We start from the raw sequence: 22,247 nt of genomic DNA, 5'->3' as shown, positions 1-22,247 counted from the left end.
TTGTCACCAGATGATGGGAAGGCAAACTGGTACATGGAGGCACAGCGTTTCAGAGTGTACTCTCCATCGACCGATCATCATCCATACATCCATGACGCACGGCTTAGACACCACCAATAAGAACCGGTGGGGTCAAGGGACGACATTTGTTTCGGGGTAGCGGTCCTGGCCGGACAAAGGCGGCTGCAGGTTAGTCAACAGCCAACAGGTTATTCAGACATCCTGGACAAGACAGGTGCCAGAAGCGACCAGCGCCGAGTCCTCCAAGCCTATTGTGTCCCGCCAGTCGCCCTTTCTCGGCGAGCAGGGCAAGCAGGGAGAAGGGAAGAAATGACCTCCGGCGCCTAGCTTCGTCTTCCATATCTGGAACCTGCTTCCTTCGCCACTCTCCAGGTTGTCTCGGACTCCACTGCACGGCGCGTTGCTTGTCCGAAGGGACGTCACACAGGCGGAAGCTATTTTCTGTGCCGCCTTTAATGCCGTTGCTACTCTCCGCAGCCAGACGGGTACCGATGCTCTGTCTGGTGCCGTGTAATGAGTCCCAGCCGATTCCATCGGTCGGGGCACATTACACCATCGGCCGGCCTCTTTGTATCGCTCATCATTAGTGAGGTCTCTAAATTGGGCCCAGGTGTGCAATCTGTGCCATGGCGACCTGTTTAGCCCGGTTTCAAGCGGCGACGAGGTGGCGGAGCTATTAAAAAGCAACACACAGACCTGCGCCTCCGACACAGCAACGGCCATCCGTTAGCTACGCAGTTATGCGGGTGTTTTGAAAACAGGGAGTAAAAAAACAAAAACAAACGGTGGGAAGTAGGCGAAGGTTGCTTTCGCACTCAAGTTGTACGACCAGGCAGGAATAAGTACGAGGAATGAAATAATGAACTAAAACTCACATTAAACGCTTTGTCACAGCATCCAGCTTGCACGTTTATACGAGAAGCTTAGAGACCGTCGCACTGCCAGGGTATTCGATTTGGTACACGCGTGTGTTGCGAGATATTCGCCTTCATGGCTTTTATACTTCAAACCGCGTAATTAATAAGCATTCAAGGCGGTGGGAACGAGTGCAGAATTCCTTCCGGAGTTACGCTGTCCATAATATCGCGTTTCCTCTGCAAACAGCGACAAGGTGACAGGTGAAATTGACAGCCGTTTGCCTTTCACATTTGGCTGCTAAAATGAAACAAACATCCTACGCAACAGCTTCGCCACCTTACGAAGTTTTTATTCGGTTGCCATCCAGAATAGTCTCGTAATGCAACCGCCTCTAAGCGTCCAGTATAAACATGCATGCTGGCTGTATTGACTACAAACTTAATTCTTCAATCCATTTTACTAATTAAGAAGGATGGCCATGACAATTGTCCCCCACATAGTGCCTGCCCGGTCGTATAACGTTACTACGTGCGAAAATATAGTTTTCGTGTATAGCTTATTCTTTATTTCTTGAAAAATCCGGAAAGACTAATATCGAGTCTTCCTTACAGTACAGCCAATTGCCTGAAACGCAGTAATCGAGGCGAAAACGCACCTTTTCATGACGCTTTTACTTCGGCGCTAGCAAAAAGACGCCAAAGTCGTCCGTGATGCATTCTAGGACGACTCTAACGTCTTTTACCACCTAGGTACAAGCGCGATCAAAAGAAATTCGAACAGCGGAGCGCGTAGGTGCCGCGTTGTTCGCGTTTCTTTCCATTGAGATAGCGCATTAGTTTCGAAATCGGAATTGAACCGAAACTAAGCTTTTCGCACTGTTCAAAAATGTGCTCGACGTACAGATGCAAGTAGTATTAAAGGGCATACCTCAACAGACTGCAACCGCATTCTTTTCCATCAGTTATGGCAAAGAAACATACTTTGCATTTCCTTCTCTTACAAAAACTTCTTTAGACAGTCTACGGATTGTCCATAGACTTCTGTCAATAAAGTGTATAGACTCTCTATAGATAAACCCTAGAGAACAGTATACAGGCAATACAAATCCTAGAGACAGTCCATAGATTTATGGCCATACACTTTTAGTAGACAGTCTAGAGACTATGAGTAGACAAAATATCTATAGGAAGGCAATAGTCTATAAGAAGTCTATAGGCTTTCTGTAGACCAATTTTATAAGGGTTAAGAGTAGCTTTTCTTTGGACGAATTATATCCGCAATGCCCACTAAAATTCGCTGCAGAAGATGAAATGAATTTTGTTCTTCGGAGCCAGGTGGCGTTTTCTTTTCGTACACATGTACATGTGCTACTATGCATAGTAAGGAATATGACACTGCATCTTCTTTTGTCTTAAAAATCGCGCACTTTATTCTATTTACACATCATACACAAGAATATACAGACCACATCACACATCATTTACGTCAAGTCACTTCTCAAACGACTCCTTTGTTACACTCAGCACTTCTCGAACGGCAAGCCACAAAAAAAAAAAGCGCGGACGACAGAGAGAAGTGCATCAAAAAACAGGCAGAATAAAAATGTAAAGGTCAGTAAAGGACATTACAGAAACGCAATGCATAAACACTCGATTACCGTCAATAGAATATTTGTAGATTATTAACAGTCATTCTAAGGATGAAAATTGTGAACACTTTTTTGACTGAGCTGCAATTAAACAAGGGGCCAAGCCAGCAAACGTTTGAAACCGACTTTATACATGCCTCCAGGCATGGTATGCAACCTTCAAATACGCCAGTAGATATAGGTTGGGGTTCCACCTGTGAAGGCCGATGGTACACCGCTTGGTGCATTTTGATGTCTTCCACAGTTCAAAAGAAAAAAGGGGAGGGAGTGAAAATTAATCACTAAATATTATATCAAAACTACTATTTCAAAGACTGCAGGGAGATCTACGTGTTACTCGCACACTGCGGGAAGAACAAAGTTGGATATGCAGTCGCCGCGAAAACACTTCGAACCACTTCTGAACTGAGGTGACAATTATTTCTGAGGGTCAGGATAACACGACCTATAGCACAGCGGAGATGAACAAGCAGACTTATACCTGAAACAGCCGAATGACCACTATGCGTGCCCAGGCACTCGGTCTGGTATACATCTACTGTAATACATTTCCGCTATATACATAAACTCTCAAATAAATTATCCCCTCTAAGGTCTATTCAGGCTTTATAATTTTCAGCTCAGGTAAAGTTGTTATTCCCCATTCATGAAATAATACATACTCTATAATAACTCTGACAACCCATGCAAATTGGTTCACTCTTGGTCATTATAGATCAAACGATCAGTCGGTGCAGTGGCCGATAACGATAAAACACAATCGTAGGCAAAAAAAAACTTACTAAAGGTTCAAAACGCTTTCGGAGGCAACTACATAGATCCATCCGTGACTCTAAGCAAATGCACAAAGATTAGTGAGAGGGAGAGAAGAGAGAGAGGGTGAGATTAGGAAATGTATAATAGAAAGAAAAGAATACAAAACTAGCTGCAAAGTGCAAAGCACGAACACGTAACAAGGCTTCGCGCAAAGACGCAACCCAGGGCTTCGAACTCAGCTGAATGGGGGTCTAACGCGCGAGGCAAAAACTGATATGTCTTTCGATTTCTTGGTGTTGGTAAGGGGTGCGTGCACCCAACCTCTTCTCTGAGAGCCGTGGACGAAAGTGGTCGTCACAATGACAGCACTAGAGTGAGGATGTTACGGGACGCGGTAGATATGCACTTGGAGAACTAGCAAACAAACAAAAAAAACACAATAACTGCGTGCTCTATTACGCTCTGCGATAACAACCATATATTGACAACGGCTGCACAGCGGCAACAAAAGATATGATGTGCCGCAGTGCAAGCAACAAGAGCAAAGCACGCACATCACATACATCATACGTACACACACATCCGCACAGAGCATTGCATTGAGTGCAGGGTGCGGGAATTGATACTGCCGTCGAAGCCACATCATTAAGCGGGTGCAGTTTCGTTACAAGTATATATGATGAATTACACACCTACGGTGACGGAGGACAGCTACTATATCGTTATTAGTTTTTGTCTAAAGTTCCTGGGCCACTCAACATATGTCAGTACAACTCCAACAAGGGGCTGCTCTGGTACTGATAACTGTTCTATATAGGCTCTAGAGATTCTAGGTGGTAAAGGAGACTACAGTAATGTGGTCGGTGGTCTACACACTTTCGACAAAAGCTGTACATATTTATCTCATGCATCCAAATACGAATGTATGGGCCTTTGCTCCAGTCACTCAAAGCTTGCATATTATCTCGCTTGAGGAATCGTCCTAACAAGATCTGTACATTTTTTCAGGCTTGGCACAAATTTAGTGAGCTTTATAGTTATAGAAGCGCTCGAAAAATCGAGTAAAAGTTTACGAAAAAGGTCCTTCTACAAGTTTACACCTTTGAAGTCCGTGCAAGGTGAAAAACCATCGGAACTGCTCGCCAAAACTTGCGAACTAATTATACTAGGATGGGCTTCTAACAACCATTGACCAATAAAGCCCGTCTCCAAGTAGAGAGGTGCTAATGAGGGAAGACTTTCAGTGTACCATTGTCACTGCTACTCATAAAATTGACGCTAACAACAAGGCTTTTCACTTCCGTTCTTGGCACAATGTATATGTATAAGGCTATAGTAGTTACAGTGCCATCTTATGCCGTATCAGATGAACCGTTCAGCCCTGGCCACAAGGCATCACACTGAGCTCTTGTGATTCATTTCTGAACACAGGGTGTTTGGCAGTTGTTTGACAGGTCACTATGCTTCGCAACATGAGAGAATTGTTGGCACTATTCAGAAATCAATCAAATCTGCTTTGTTCTTGGCAGCCAGGAATCCAAAACTGGAGCAAAGAAAAGGAGTGTTTTAGAAGACTTGCGAGTTCCACAATATATAAAAGACCGGCTAAGTGAGGCGATGTTAACACTGATATAAATACAGCAGAACCCTGTTATAGTGGATCAATATGCATAGAGCTCGACAGTTATACTATATCAGGAACTTCACTACATGCGGGGTCATTCTAGTACCTCATACCTCAACAGAAACAGCAAAATTCCTTCAACACTAAAAAAAATGTCTACCAGGACATGATTTAAATATACACGAATAACACATTTCGAGCTAGTTGGCTGTTAATCTAGGATAGAAAACAGCGCAAAAACACACATAGGACACAGGAAAGTATGAGACACAGGCGCTATGTCTCCCCGTACCCTTCTGTGTCCTCAGTGCAGTTTTGCACTGTTTATCTTACATATACAACCATAATTAATTTACTTTGAGCCTTATTATAATTATTACATGCTAGCACACAATTCGTACAGGCAGCATACAAACTGAAAAACAACAGCCTGCAATGTAATCTAGACCAAAAATTAGTAAGAAAACTTCCACCATACATTATGACTCATGGTCAGTGAACTTCTAGAGCTTTAAGCTCCACCGCCGTCCACAAGAGATGCCTTTCATGTGGCTCCGAGGTTGTAGGTGTTTAGCTAACTGGTTTACCGGCTCTGACCATTGGCTGTAGCAGGCATTCATTATAATCGGTTCACCGAGTCTGCTTGCCTACTGTATCACCATTTGTTGCCACAGAAAGCACACAACGTCAATTGGAAAGTATACATCATTTTAGCATAGGTTAAGTTTCACCTTAAGTGGGATATTGGCAACGAGGTTCAGCTGTATCAAGTGGTGTATAACTACGCAAGAGCCATTAGAGGTTTCTTTCAACAACCAGATAAAAGTTGCAGCAGGTTTTCAATACAGCGATGCTCCGTGTAGAGTGTATCATGACTGCAAAAATAATTTGCATCTCACTAACAACCTTTGTTACCCATACACCAGTGCACTCGTAACATGAGTGATGTACGCATCTAAGGTCCACTTAGTAAAAAATATTCGTTCTTCCACATGTTCCCAGCATCAAAGTTGATGTAAAGACGCGTGCATAGACAGATTGGTCTCAAAGCTTCATAATGTTCAGAGGTTTTTATGTTTTGCACTAAAGATAACATCATCATACAAAAATAAATTAGCACGAGGAATTAACACGCATACTTATTTATTTACTTGCACACTTTGTAGAGTCCTTTTGTTTCATCTTTCACATTTTTTGGCCTTACTTGTGATTCATTCATATTTTTAGTACAGCTAGGCATTAAATGTGAGAAAGTCCCCATTTACAAGAGACCTATGAGTAGTCGGCAATGCTCCACATGCAGGAAACTGCTATACCAAGACATGCAGAAACCAGCTTTCGTCACAGGCATCAGCATGCTTAGCAGGATCAGACTACGGAAGCATGTTGCAGCTTAACAGTATTTCAGGCTTTATGCCTAAAAATTATAGCTAAGCTGTACCATATAGGGCTTAGAGATAAATTTTGACTACCCAAAGTTGATAAAAAGCAAGCCATAACACCTGTATGCATGGCTGTTCACAAGTCATCGCACCCGCCTGCGGTCACAAGGTGTCAAACCTGCTGCGTAGATCTCGCAGAGCAAGAAAGCATATTGAGACGCTATAGGATAGCCAGGGTTTAAATGGCAGCCCTTCCGTTTTCAGGTTTCAAAAGAAAGGAGGAAGGAGAAGACGGTGCCATCGCTGACATGTCTTGTAGCATTGCGTCTTCAAGCACCATACTGTTGGGTCAGACAAAAAATGGTATGTAAATGATTGTTTGCTGCTAAAAATTTTCACTGCAATGAAGGTTTGGTTGCAGTGTGTCTGTTTCTGCTAAGTTTGGCGGAAGCAGTAACACTGACACTGACATGCAGGCCAATGCCGGAGTTCCCAGCAGATCACATGCAAGACTTGTAAGGGATGTCAGTTCCCGTGGGCAAGAGCACCATGGTATACTGTGCATGCACGTCCATAGATCCCAGAAAAGCCAAACAAAAATTTTAAAAGGCGGGTCATAGAGAGTATACAGACTGTCTGTATGCAGAAATTTTCATAAGGAAACACTGCAAATGTTTCGATACGGGTCTCTGATGAATGATGCCTGAACAGCAGTGCCCGCATAAAATTCCACATTGGACACAGCTGCTCACTCGAATCAAAAACAAGAGAACAGGCCACACCACATGACATGCGCAAATGCTCAGTCCATCCAACAAAGCCCCAAAACTCAGTCTCACAACCAGCAGCATGTAGGTTGTCGTCTGCCAGTCTCCACAGCACACGAATGCGGCGCCGATATGCAGTCTTGGTGGTCCTCCATCACTTTCCATGTTTCCTTTTCTTGTTGTGATGTCAAGGCTCACTTTGAAACATTCGGAGATACAGCAGCCACTACGGTCGATTCCACCACTTGAAAAAAGTTTACCACGCTGTCATCCGTGCCGTCGTTGACATGTAGTTGGGTAGCAGAGTCTAGGCATTGTATGGACAGAGGTAGTGCATCACGAAATGTGCCACAGATGCAAATTGCAACTCTTCACTGGTACTTGATGTATGTGCTGCTAGTGCAAGCTATACAGTGAGTGCAGCTCGTGCGGTTGGTCCTGATGGACCAGGTAAACAGTAATGCATGCAAGGTCCAGGTGAAGGCAATGACTGGCTAGCAAACAAGCATTTGCCAAGAAAAACCAATATGAGCTATAGAAACAAACAAAACAAAGCTCAATAAGAGCCCAGGTAAAAGCATCAATAAGCTGACGAGAAGCTTCCAACGAAAGGCACAAAACATGGCATGTTATGTCTTGGGATGGCTTTCCTGGATGCATCAAGGAAAAGCGCAGTTTTCCTCAATACACACAGCATATGCAGAGAGAAAAACAGGGTAGCCACCGGGAAACAAGTATTTGTTCTGAAGCAGTTTCTATGTACGTCGATTTTTTGAGCAAGGAAGTCGAATGTCATGTGGTCTTTGCGGATAACAAAGGTCATAATACAACTTGATTCCGTGAAAGATGGCTTGGGTATGAAGCTGGACAGGGATACCGTATGGTTCGTGTTTCGCCAGACTGCACAATCAAATATCCCTGGCTCTGCCTCAAAAGCCATGTGTGGTGGTCCATAACAGAGGCAACAAAGTTTGCACGAAGTGGGTTGTAAAAATTTCCCAAAGAAAGGGACCATGTGAAATGTTATTGGATTTCATCAAATTTAGGCCACTGTGACCAGATCTTGCATGGACCAGAAGGCACACAAAGTACAGCCCTGCAGATAATCAATGAAAAGAACCAATTCCTGATGCTGAACGAAGAGTGCAGCGATGACAAAAGCTGAGGCGCTGCCACAGCTCCGATGAAAAGGCTGCGGAAGTACACTTCAATGGAAGCCAGTACGGTGATGAATTGGGTTCGACAAGGAGCAGTTTCCACAGAGGACAATGCAAAGCTTCCTGGTGTAACTAAGCCCTCTTTCATGTAATATGAGCCTACACATGCTTTTCTTACAGAATATCAGCTGCAGCGATAACCAAGCGAGCCTCATCACTAGGGACAATCATCCTGTTCTAGACCCCGGATAGTGCAACGATCTGAAATCACACATCTCCGAACTGAAGGCATCAAAGCACAGCATACAGCCTCCAAAGCCCAACACTTAGCAGTGAACTAAAGCCCGAGTCCTGCTCTTCAAGGCATCATTTGCACAGGGCAATGACTAACTGTTAAATCACATAACATGCGAGGATGCCAGCCATAGACTGCAATGGGCTGCAATCCTCTATTAAACCGATCTTTTTGTCGTGACCTGTAATCATCGATCAAAGCGCCGGAAGACGCAGAGGTAATAAATCTTGCCGAGCTTGGTTTCGAATCCTGCTCAGCGAAGTGGTGACATAAGCACGCATCTGACGATCACGCGGTCATTGTCTGCCAAATTTCGCAGCAAAGATCTCATCTTCACCAGTTCCAGTACGAAGCACAGCTTTCACAGCGTCCGACTATGAAGATCAGAGCCAGCACGAATAAAAAAAAAAACTGACAGCGCGGCCGATCCGCAGGACAAACAGAGTCCTTTTCTTCTACGACCATCATTATCACCTCAAGGCCACCATAGTTAGCATGCAGGCTACTTCTGGGTGAAGGGGCTCTGCGGTCACGATGAGCAGGGTCATTGCAAGCTCACTCAGCTCCGACGCGGGCCAGTCCTAATTGATGAACACTCTCAAGGTCCATAGGAACCGTAACAGTCCGCCACAGCTTAGACAAAGCAGCACAGCTTCTTCCAACCGGTCTTCTTGCCGTCGTCCCTAGCCCGCCGGTCTAGAGACATGGCTCGTCTCCGAGGAAAGGGCACGAAGCCGTTGGTGAACTGTCCCGTGCCACTCCTGGAGCCAGGTGACCTGGCGGACAACAGGTGGAAGCCCTTGCCCACGAGTCCCGGACTGTTTTTTCGCAAGGCAGCCACAATGGCCGTGTCGAAGACCTCCTTGAGATTCTTCTGCGTCAGCGCGGAGCACTCGACATAGGCCAGTGCACCCATGCGATGGGCCGCGTGCCGCGCTGCTGACTCTGGCACGGGCTCCTCGCCATAGCGGGCCAATTCGATCAGCACCTGCGACAGGCGAACACAAACAAGGTTCAGTCAAAGACGAACCACTTGGCGAATTGTCGCTCAAAAACTCTCGACAACCTAACTGCACAAGCAGTATATTAAGTGCTTGTTCATGCTTACTGCACAAGATAACGGCCCTGAAACAGCGCGGTCGACATGCCTAAGGGACCGAGAGCACACCTAATCAAGAAAGGCTGGTTTTGTAGGAAATAAAATTAAAATTCTACTTATCTCCAACATACTAATAATAACACGGCTGATGATGGTGTGCTGACAAACAGGGAAGCACAAGCCATCGCATGATTCAACCTGACATGTACAGTCGGGTACAAAAGTCTTAAGACCTCGTGTTCATTAAACGAAGCCGACAGCTCTATTACTGATGCCCCCACTTCTGGAGGTGAAATAGAATTCTTATTTTCACGTTCACAAGTGACCTTGGTCTCCAGCCAGCCGACGGCTAATAATAGAGCTATCGGCTTCTTTCATGGAATTCGTGGTCCCGAGGCTTTAGTTCACCCTGAAATTCTGGACTTACGAAATCACTACAGCACCTTGGCGACGTAAACGCCAACTTCTTTAGACACAGCTTTCTGATCCATGCGCTACTACGCGAAACACGCTGGACGGAGACCCATCATCTTGAGCCCTCGGCTCTGCACTAGTTGCAACAGCAAGCTGAGATTCGAGGACATGCCCAGCAACCAAAGCAACGCACACAGACTCCATCCATGTGTTGTACTTCTGAGTAATGCTATTGTACACAATAAAACAAGTCCACCAACAGGCTCAGTAGCACACCATATGGAGGAGCCGGCCAGAGGCATATTTCTCCAGCCGACCTCTCCATACATCCTGGCAACAAAAAATTCCCTCTTTGTCACTGTGCAGTACATCCCCAAGTAGCACTTATAAGAAAGGTGCCTGTAGCACATTAGTCTCTACCCTCTTATCAAGGAAAGCGTCAGTCCAGCATCCCAACGTACCTTAACGTCGGAGCGCAGGTCGCACTGCGTGCCGACAAGCACGATGGGTGCGTCAGGGCAATGCCGCCGCAGCTCAGGCAGCCACTTCTGCGAGGCGTTGTGGAACGAGGTGGGACACACAACCGAGAAGCAGAGCAGCAGCACGGCAGCGTTCGGGTAGCACAGCGGCCGCAGGGAGTCGAAGTCGTCCTGCACAGCAACAACAGGTTGGGGAGAAAGGTCAGACAGCTGTTCGCATGTATCTACATGTCCACACATTCCAGTTTGCCACCTCCCGCTTAAGGCGCATGCGAAGGAGCGCATGCAAAGAAGCAGAGCTGCATCTGTGAAGTCAGCTGAACCGAAACCAAGAAAGTAGAAGACTGGAGGCACCCCTCTCACTCACTATACATTACCCCCTAAGTCGGATAACAAAGCAGACTGCGCTCAAGACAGGAGCGGCTGGCCCCCTCCTGCTCATACGTTGGGTATGAGCCGAAACGACTGTGAACATTTGACGTCAGCGAGATCATGTGACCGCTGCTCCACGAATAGTGCTACCAGAAGCGCGGGGAAAACATTCACGCAACTCGGCTCCCTGCGGGAGCATATATGGGAACACCAGGATGTTAGCTGACTGTTACGCCACCTGCATCCGTCAAAAGAGACTACTCAGGATTGCTCAAAGGACGAAGAATAAAAAGCGAAAGTGCACTGCCGACAGCTTACTGCGCACACCACAGGCGGCGCCACCACCCGATAAAATTGCAGAAACTGGCCGCGAAACATTTCCGGGTCTTGAAACGGTGTTTGCAAAGTGGCCATTAAACACAGACGTAGAGTATACAGCCACTTGTAAACGTGATTACATCCCACGCCCTTTGCATTTGCTCTCTTATTTTTTCTTCTTTACCGACTCCTCCCGTGAAACCGTTTAGAACACTCCATGTCGGATCAAGTCTCCCGCGTGACGCCGAGCTAACATCAGCCGGCTCCTCAAGGGGGGGAGGGGGGGGGCGACCTTGGCCTTCCTTTGCCGTAGGCGTCCTTGTACAAACGACCCAACAAGCACGCCTCTTACGCCCGGCGCGCTCGACTGCCGCCGGCCGCAGCATAACGCTCGTTGCGAGCGCAGCGCGCGCGACGCTAAGTAAATCAATATAAAAAAGAAAGGATCAGAATCATTACGCCCCATGTACGTGTATGCGGACACATGTTCTCTTCTCTCGCTTTGACGGTGGGTAGAAGAGCGTTGTAAGGTGTGCGTCTTAAGACAGGTCTTACGACACGGCCTATTGCGGAAACTCTACACTCTTGAGCAGAAAGGAGTAGTAAAGGAGTAAGGCGTCCTCTAGTGGACACCCTTTAATAAAAGGGAGGATAACTTACTCTCTTTTTTACTCCCATTTAGGAGCATTCGTGCTCAGAGTAATAGAAGTGCACGGGCACGCCTCTTCAGCTTCATGCTTTCTTAGGCGTCGAATGCGCATAGCAATGGCCAATCAACCGAGCCTTTGAGCCTAGCTTTCTTTCGCAAAGCCTCGTATTTGTTGAACGGCTTCGGCAGCACACGGACCGACCGCCAACGTATTTCGGCAAAATTCAGACATTTGACTTCGGTCTTGGCGTAAACACGAAAGATTATTATGATGATTAACTAGGTACGAAAGTCAGTGACGAACCACTTTTACTGACGATAGCTGCGACAATTTCCCGTTATCTCCTGACGCGAACAGTGGTTTTTACGATACGTTTAGACTCAAGGAAGACAGAATATAAGTGTTTCTTTTTACCTCGACTGAATCTGCTGTAAATGTTTGTTTTGTACCTTGTAGTCTGTAAACATGCACAGTTTTTACCGCCCATTCTCGCTATATGGCTCCTCAGACACGTATCTTTATTCTGGAGTTGCGTGCCCGTGTGCTGTGCGATGTCAGTGCACGTTAAAGATCCCCAGGTGGTCGAAATTAATCCGGAGCCCTCCACTACGGCACCTATTTCTTCCTTTCTTCTTTCACTCCCTCCCTTATCCCTTCCCTTACGCCGCGGTTCAGGTGTCCAACGATATATGAGACAGATACTGCGCCATTTCCTTTCCCCCCCAAAACCAATTATTATTATTATTGCGTGCAAATACAGTGAAATCTTGTAGATGACAGAGTAACTGTACAGTGTGGGCGCTAAAGGCCATAATTTTCGCGACTGAATTAAAACAAATTCAGGTTAGTACTTAAAACGAGCGGCGAGAGGAAGGATTAAAAAAATGAACACAACGTCCCGGTCCATGACCCCAGGCTAATAGTTGCAGGGGACCCAGTACGTCAGGCGTGCATACATGCAAGCAACATAACCGCAACAAACGACCCCTTAACTAGTGGTTAACATCGATAAGGCTGCTGGGGAATGAGGAAACAGCGCCGCCGCAGGCGACTACACGAACGCCCGAAGCCGGCGACTTCACCTCGCTACACGAGAGGTGCGCGCGGTCACTCATGCGTGCGCTGGCTGGCTGAGGTTGTTGACAGGGGGCGCTTATACAGCAGACGAATGTTTTTCCACCTCGGTCGGTGACGACGAGAAAAGCGAAAAGAAAACAAAGATAAAAGAAAAAAGCCGCGACCCGGCGCTAGGCGACGCTAGCGTCTGTGGTCTGGCAAGCAGACAACGAACGCAACGTCCACTGCGGCGAAACGCCACGGAGGGGTTCGTTTCAAAGTGATTTCCCGGTTCGATATCCCAAGTTCGGCGATCCCGGGTTCAGGATATTGGGGCGGGAAAACGCTTCCTAGGACGGGTATGTCTGGTGTCAACAAACGCTCGCGCAGATTCTCGAAAAGTATAAAGTTCTCGAGGGATCTTGCGGAGTTGTCTCGTGAACGATTCCGGTCCGAGAATTACATTTAACTGGTCATCAGGTGATGAACGATATCAGGGATGTAATCGGTATAAGGGGTAAGAGAGAGAGAGAGAACGACAGACTGTTTGGCGAGTTGGTGCGTGTTGTTGATTAATAATAATGACGCTAGAGGATAACAGACGTGCCACGCTGTGTGTTGTCGACCTATAGCGCCCTTTAAATCGAAAACAGAGAGAGACAGACTGACAGACCACGGCTTTTTCGCCTAAAGATGAAGATACTGCCAACACAGTAAAACCGTAAACGCTCACTCCATTATTTTAATGCCCGAAATATCAGCTGACATTAAGAGTACGCTCCACGCTCAGGCTGTTATGAATGCGAACAGAAGTAGCTGAAACACTTACTGCATAGATGAGGGAAGACTACCAGACCAAATGCTCGCTATGACAAGGCCGAAACCCGCCGCGGTGGCTCAGTGTTAGGGCGCTCGACTACTGATCCGGAGTTCCCGGGTTCGAACCCGACCGCGGCGGCTGCGTTTTTATGGAGGAAAAACGCTAAGGCGCCCGTGTGCTGTGCGATGTCAGTGCACGTTAAAGCTCGAAATTATTCCGGAGCCCTCCACTACGGCACCTCTTCATTTCTTCTTTCACTCCCTCCTTTATCCCTTCCCTTACGGCGCGGTTCAGGTGTCCAACGATATATGAAACAGATACTGCGCCATTTCCTTTCCCCCCAAAACCAATAATTATTATTATTAAGGCCGAAAGGTTAAGGCAAAATAGAATGAAAACAGTCTTTAGAGGTCGGGAAAGAGGACACAGAGCCGGTGAGAGAGAGAGAGAATATATTTGCAGTGCTATTCTCTAGTCAGACGTGCAAAGCAGCGGACAGCTGGAGAGGGACACTGAACAGCGGTTCTCTTCCGATATACGTAGAGGCGGTAAAGAAAAAAAAGGAACAGAACCCGTACAACGGCGCTTCTCGTTGGCTCTATAGTGCAAGCGTTTGCAGCACTTGCGCACCGTTCGTCACTACGCACCGACAACGTCCGACGAAAGTCCGCCCGGCGAACAATAGAAAGGACCGTGGAAGAACAAAGCCACCACTACATGCACGCGAAAGAGAACAGAGATTGAGGCCGTGTAGCCAGCCGCAAGCGGATACTGAGGAGAGGGGTCGTGTTACCGCGCTACATATACGTCCGCAGAGCAGATGCGTTTACCGTGTCCCTTTGTTCTTCGCGCGTCGAGCAATGCAAGATATGCACGCATCGGACTCGTGCCCCCGAGTGAGAACGACGGACCCTGCTCTTAACACATGACCAGTCATACTGCTATTGATAACACGTTCTAGAATCGCCTTCGCAAGGGGAAATGATGGGAATACCAAGAAAACGAGAGGACAGGTGCGTCTTTGTCATCAGGTTCGTGCTTGCGTTAAGCCTTCCGGAGATATGAGTACGCCCGCTCAAAGCTCAGTTCAGGCGAACTTTCTTTTTAAGGAAGTCCACTAGGCACGGAGATCGGTGGTCGACCTCGTCGTGAATGATGTAATCTTGGAAGAACGTCTCTACAATGAGAGAGCGGGGCGACTAAGGAAGCGAGATGAAACGCCGAAAAACATGAGAAGTGCAATGACTTCGAGCAACGTTTCATCGTTGCAGTTTGGTTGCGCTCAACCCTGTCGAATCAACGATGCCTCGAATTCTCGGGCTGTATGTGGCGTCTCCGTAATTCGACACGCGTGCCGCACAGCAGTGGGTGTGGTGAGCGAGCCATATATGGAAAGGTCGACGGATGTGTTGTGCTGTGCGTTTTATGGCACATAAGCAACTCAGAACACCATGAACCAAACGCAACATTTCAGCTTCCCTCAACCAAGGACTTTCGCGCTTCGGATTCTATTGTTCGGGTTTCATTTCTTCACGAGGATACTGTATATAAGAACTCTCTCTCTATCTCACACACACACACACACACACACACACACACACACACACACACACACACACACACACACACACACACACACACACACACACACACACACACACACACACACACACACACGCGCGCGCGCTACGAAGAGACGAAAAAATGTTGCAACGATGGGAAGAATATAAACCTATGTGCCAAACGTTATTGTTCTTTTAATTGAATACAAAGCACCTTAAATGAGATCTCAGTAAGCGCAATAAAGCTAGAAAGCTGTGGCAATTAACTAGATAGCGTACCGAGAGCGATCACCGTTATCCTCTTACGCGGAAGACCAGACTAGCGGAAGACCAGACTAGCGGAAGAACAAGACCCCTTCCCTTATGCGTCCGCGCTGTCTGGTGTAATACACATGCACTACAACGTTAAATATAGCGTCGTGAACAGCAACACTTTCGCATCGACCGAGGAGCCGCAAGAAAGCCGGCACCGCACGCCAGGGCCTACATCGTATGCCAGACGCACCGCCGTATTCGCGAGGATAGCTCAGTCACTAGAGGAAAAAAACTTATAGTAGAAGAAGCGCGTTAATTAACGCCGCGTAACGTACGCCTGTACTCGGAGCACAAATCAGTAAGCCCCGCGAAGCAGCTGCTTACGCAGAACGAAAACAGCGGAAGACTCCGAGCGTCCCTATCTTTTCAGTAGGAAAACACGTGCCGGCGCCACGCGACTGGCGCTATTAAAATAGAGCACGGCGCGTTACGTGATTGCGTTCGCGCCAGAAAAATGCGCGCCCGCGCGAGTGGCGCATAAACTTTGGCGAACGTCACACGCGCAAGTGGAGAGTCGCGCGTGTTCTCGCGTGGGCGAGACAAAAAACGAGACGGACGAATTAGCCCTTTTCCGCGAATGACGAAGCCTCCGGAGGAGGGAACACAAAAGGGGTTGTAGGCGCATACATAACCAGCTGCGGCGGGTGTGAACGCGTCGTACTATTATAGAGGGCGCGCCGGCTGGAGCGAAGAGATAAAAGGCACAACCGGAAGGCGCGCGCGTAGCTCGCGAATGAGCACGCCGAGCTGAGCGGAACGAGTTACAGCGAATAGTCGGTGACATGGCGAGACGAAAAGGTTACTCAGGTTTCAGTTTCTTTCACTCCATAGATCCTCTAGTGCGAGAAGACGAGAAAAAAAATTCTTGATAAAATCTCTTCAAAGTATACGTTTTTACTGGGACATTACGTAACAAGGAGAGCGCCGTTTGTCGAAGATATATCCGAGCCATACTATAGAAACAGCAGCTGCACGCCCACGGAGCGCTCATCTCAAAGTCTGCTTCTTGCGTAATTTCACGAGCTCACAGTTTCGGGGAAGCAGTGATATTTTCACATAGCCCGGAAATGCATGCACTAACTTGAAAGCTCGTTCTCATTAGCGAACTTTATAAGTGAAGGCGACGGATCTGCAAACAAATTAATTCGCAAACTTTCGGCAGCCGAAAAGTACGATTTCGAACGAAACAGAGTTCGCTTTCTTGTGCGAGCTCAGTTCAGATTACGGCTGCGGAATACGCAGAAGTCACCCGTACATTAATGTCTTGAGCACACCGAACACAAGTCTCAGTTTCAATTATAATTGTTTTGCACACCCCGCCCGCGCTACACCTGCATCACGACATGCGTACGGGTACACACACACACGACTCGACGAAGCACACGAAGTTCTCCGTCCAAAATTAGCCAGACTTTCCTGCCATACCAGCACGAGCACATCCACCCGAGCAGCCTAACGACGCGGCATAAATGCAACCCCGTCGAATATATACGCGCCGAACTTTTCCTGCGGAGTTTTCCGCTTTTACTACTTTATTGTTCGCTCGTCTTTTCACGTCCGCCCCCGCTTAATATGGAGAAAACGCGAGATCGATGCACGGTGCGCGGGCTGGCGCGGCTGCGCTGCAGAAGAAATAAATAAACTTCCCCGAAAAGAACCGGCGGAGGAGTCGCCCAGAAAGGAAACAAGAAGCAGAGCACGGCGAACTTAATGCCCCTGGGCGGGGAGAAAGTGCACGCGCAAGCTGCCTCGCGAGTCGCTGAACTCTGCTTAATTAAGAGACTCGAGTCGACATTCAGCTTGTTTTTTTATACTGCGTGCAGGCTTAATTATTTTGCCTTTTATTTCTTTAAGACACAGAAGCAAAATAAAGGAAGACAGAGGGCGAGGGGAAGGGGCAAAGGTAGAGAAAGAGGTTTTCAAGACGGACTAAGACGAACAGCCCCCAAAATAAGTACGGAACTTAAAAGACGAATCTCACGAAAGGGAAGAGAAGCGCGAAGCACGGAAGACGACGACCGAATGAAAACTAGAAGCATCTTGATTACAAACGAACATTAAAAGAAAGAAGCAAGCTGGTAGTAATCAAGAAGAAAAGAATGAAGAAGGAAGTAAACAAAAAATAAGAAAGTAGTAAAGAATAAAGAAGGAAAGCGATAAAGGCATAAGCAAAAAAAAACGCATTAAAAGAATAATAATGCAGCAAAGAAAAACGAAACAAAGAAATAAAAGAACGAAGAAGAGAGAAATAGAAAAAAAAACGCTTACATATCTTTAGAGCCACTCGAGAAATCTCGTTGAAACAAAACACCGGATCTTTCGAAGACAGATCGCTCTCACGATATTTTCACGCGTGATAGCGCCGAAAGCAAGTTTCGATCTTGCTTTCTTTTTTACGTTTCCAACGTCTTTGCCCGCCCGTTTCCATTTGACGCCGGCTTCCTAAATTTCCACTGCACAAAACGAACCAAAGACGGCAGGGAATTCGAAGCCTAACTCCGCTCATCAACGTTTCGACAATACGACTTGTGTTCGTCTGGGCGACAAGTCCTGTTGTTGAGACATTGCAAATTGGCCGCGGCTTTCTCACTTCTTGCTGTAAAGAATTTCATCTTCCCTGACGTCAGTCTAATAATAATAATAATAATAATAATAATAATAATAATAATAATAATAATAATAATAATTGGTTTTGGGGGGAAAGGAAATGGCGCAGTATCTGTCTCATATATCGTTGGACACCTGAACCGCGCCGCAAGGGAAGGGATAGAGGAGGGAGTCTATGGTGGACACACATTCCACAGATGTGTAAAAATCCTTACCTCCTCGTCTTCGCGCGCTCTGTTCCTGCACTCTGAACACGAATACGCCTTTATGGGAGTGAAAAAGGGAGTAACTTGTCCTTTAGTGCACTCCCTTTTATAAAAGGGGGTGCATTAAAGGACAACTTACTCCCTTTTTAACTCCTTTCTGTTTAGGGTGTGCGGGACCAATAATCTTAGCCTTAAGGGTCCAAGCCCAACTTGTCATTCCAAACAAAAGCCCTGCAATACATCCGAACGTAAAACAAGAAAAAATAAATGCAAGAAAGAAAGAGAATAGCTCCAATAAAGCGACGCGAATCGCTGCCGGCGGCATCGGGCGAGAGTTTAAATTTAGCATCGCGGCGGGAGGGCTTCTCTCGCCCCAGACGCGCCCAACAGCTCCCAGAGGCATCTTCACGGAAACGCAGCCGCGCGGCTAGACTGTGTGTATACACATTGGCGCGTCGAGGCGCCGGCAGGGGGCGCGGGGCGGGGTTCGATTTATGGCAGCGCCAGCAATGAACCCTCGCTGAACAACAAGGACCAGAAAAACAAGGCACTATGGCCCACATGCCAAGTAAGGTCGCAGTAAGCCTGAAGCTAAATACGTCACACATGTACGTCAAATATATACGCCACACGTATACGTCAGAGATATACTTTAAAGATATACGTCACACATATACGTAAAGATATACGTCACACATACACGTAAAGTTATTCGCCACACATAGACGTAAAGATGTACGTCACACACATACAGAATTTATTCACAGAAACGTGTTTATGATGTGCCCTCAACAATCCCGCATTACGGCCCCAATTCATGTCTGCAGCGCGCAATCTGCTGCACGGGCAACGTGTACAAATATCGTGCTTAGTGACCACTGAACCGCGGGTTTGAAGAGTAGCACAACCGAATGGAGTGCATATACACGCATTTGTAGCCCGGCTTTAGCATCCTGACTGCACTACTGCTCTTGTTCTTAACGCATGCATAGCAACAGAAACAAGAACGGACTGCAGGGAGCTTTCGGGTGTGCCTGTGACAATCCATGCGTTTTTCTACAGCGGCAATAAATAACAAATAAATAACAATCAAGGACAACAAATGAAAAGAAAAAGCCGTATTATGTAGACGCTTAGTAGCTTCGATGATGTGCTACTAAACACGGCCTCTCGCGTTCGGACACCCGGCCGCCAAAGCTGCTCATTTTTCTGATGCCTCGTTTTCTGACGCCTGGCTGCACGTTCGAAAAAACTAATACCGAGTCCACCCCAAAGCATCCGCGCCTCATATAGACCACAGTGCAGCTAGATTTGGAACGTAAACCCCATCCGGTAGTTACGCATTCATACTTTTTATTGTTGGTGCTGTTTTCTCGCTTAGACAAACAAGACCTATATACGAGGCAGACGCCTTCTTTGGGCTCGTGGGGGTGGGGGCTCCGGAGCTGACCACTCAGCTCGGTGGCAACGCTAACCAACAACAACAAGGCAACCAAGGTGCAACGACGCCATAAGTTACAGGCGCCCGTTTTGAGAGCAACGCGGAGCCCGAAAACCTTCGAAGGCCCCGGACAGCGGCCGGCTGACAGTTCGCCGCGTCCTGGGCGTGGGAGTCGCCGGAGACGTGAACTGGGATGCCTGCCAGGTGCTGACGCGACCCGAAGCGGCCAAGGACATCCGCAACTGCTTGCGTTCGCAGCCGCACGGGAACCTCTCCTCGCGTACTGTTCTTTCATTCTGGATTTGCCCACTATAGGTTTTCGACTAGTTCTGTGGCCACACTGCAGAAATAACCTAATAAAGATCCAGTTCGAAGCCCACTGCATTGTATACCCAGCGCAGTTAACTCCCCGAAAAAAAAAAACACAGCGCAACTAAACACATGTAAATAGAGTGTGGCGTCCAAATGAAGCAGTAAATAGAAAACAAAAATATGGCTGGCGACTTAGCACTGCTAAGCACGGAATACTGTGCGAAACCACAGTTTTTCGCAGGTGGACACCACCGCCGCGGTGGCTCAGTGGTTAGGGCGCTCAGCTACTGATCCGGAGTTCCCGGGTTCGAACATACCTGAAAGCGCGATTGAGGTGTCCACTGACCAACGGAGTCATTTTGTGCGAGTCTTCAACTTTTTCATCGTAACTGCCAATTTACCAAATGTACGCCGGCGGCCTATGCTCCGGTGCCGCGTTTCTGTAGCAATGTTGTCAACGCCAACGCGTAATGATGTAGTGCCATGTTTCTGCCACAATGTTGTCCACGCCAACGCATGCAGCGCACATCTCTCTGTTACTGCTGCCACATAGCTCAAAGCGAGAATATTAGTTTGATAGTAGTATTAGTTGATGAAGAAGACGATGTGCAATGCACGGCGCGATGGTGTGTTGGAGTTCCCGGGTTCGAACCCGACCGCGGCGGCTGCGTTTTTATGGAGGAAAAACGCTAAGGCGCCCGTGTGCTGTGCGATGTCAGTGCACGTTAAAGATAGCCAGGTGGTCGAAATTATTCCGGAGCCCTCCACTACGGCACCTCTCTCTTCCTTTCTTCTTTCACTCCCTCCTTTATCCCTTCCCTTACGGCGCGGTTCAGGTGTCCAAACGATATATGAGACAGATACTGCGCCATTTCCTTTCCCCCCAAAACCAATTATTATTATTATTATTATTATTATTATTATTAACACGAGGCGTGATCAGCTGCGGCGACAGCCCATTGTGCTCTCGTGCAATGGCCAGCGCAGCTGATGTGTTCGCGCCGCCGCGGGTTCGAATCCCAGTCCGAATATTTATTTCAATTATTATTTATGGTCTGCCCAAGGTGACCCTCAAGGTCAAGCATCACACAAATCGGTGAGCCGGTATATAGTATATATAGGTACATAGTGCTGTCGCGCTAAAACAATGGTACCGCACATTTCCTCAATCGAACCCGACCGCGGCGACTGCGTTTTTATGGAGGAAACACGCTAAGGCGCCCGTGTGCTGTGCGATGTCAGTGCACGTTAAAGGTCCCCAGGTGGTCGAAATTATTCCGGAGCCCTCCACTACGGCACCTCTCTCTTCCTTTCTTCTTTCACTCCCTCCTTTATCCCTTCCCTTACGGCGCGGTTCAGGTGTCCAACGGTATATGAGACAGATACTGCGTCATTTCGAAAACCAATTATTATTAATTATTATTATTATTTCCTCAACGGTGTACAGTCGCCCACACACTTGTCTACGGCGCTCGAACGGCGCGTTATGTTGTGTATTTATGACAATCGCTGCTGCCGGGGGGGGGGGGGGGGGGGGGGGGGGGGGCGTTCGATTAGGGTTCTATAGACATGCGCAGTTAATCGGGATTCATGGGGATGTGCATTCATGACAATGTCCAGTTTCTAACCCTAGGTCCACTAGTAAAATGGCACAAGTGTACTGCCCGATGCTCTGTTCTAGCGCTATAGACAGGTATGCGGACGACTGCACAACATAGAGGGCTGGATAACCCTTGCGGGGCGAAACCTGTACACTTCGCTTTCGGTGTGTAGTGCAATTCGGAGAAGATATCGCACTACAGATAAAACGGAGGACCGAGGAAGCAGCGATAACAGTTCCCCTGGATTCCATTCTTCAACTCTGGCTGCGCAGTGGAACGCTTATACGGATGATGACATTTCTGCTCTAAGGGAGCAAATCACTCGCTTCTCCTAGCAAAGGGTAAAAAGAAACAAAAATAACGAAAAGAAAGACCAAAAGCTAGAAGCAAAAACCAGCCCTGCCGTCCGCGCCATGTGAAAACACGGGCAGGCATTTCACACGTCGTCTGATGACAAGGATCGGCACATTAAACCAGTTATGCAAGA

The 22,247-nt window shown here is 47.4% G+C and overlaps 1 protein-coding gene across 1 annotated transcript in view; it reads right to left on the bottom strand.

The window, feature by feature from the left end:
* Window positions 1-2,282: 2,282 nt before the first annotated feature.
* LOC144133305 (cell division control protein 42 homolog) overlaps window positions 2,283-22,247 on the bottom strand; it is a 114,413-nt gene continuing 94,448 nt past the window's right edge. Inside the window, exons 3-4 of the mRNA XM_077666297.1 lie at window positions 10,483-10,671; window positions 2,283-9,496 (exon numbers count right to left, since the gene is read on the bottom strand). Of these exons, the coding sequence (XP_077522423.1) occupies window positions 9,143-9,496; window positions 10,483-10,671 (543 nt within the window). The 3' untranslated portion in view covers window positions 2,283-9,142. The remainder of the gene's footprint in view (window positions 9,497-10,482; window positions 10,672-22,247) is intronic.

Source organism: Amblyomma americanum, chromosome 5 (genome assembly GCF_052857255.1).
Source record: "Amblyomma americanum isolate KBUSLIRL-KWMA chromosome 5, ASM5285725v1, whole genome shotgun sequence".
Taxonomy (NCBI): Eukaryota; Metazoa; Arthropoda; class Arachnida; order Ixodida; family Ixodidae; genus Amblyomma; species Amblyomma americanum.
Note: the sequence above shows the minus strand (reverse complement) of the source record. Positions and strands in the feature narration are given on the sequence as shown.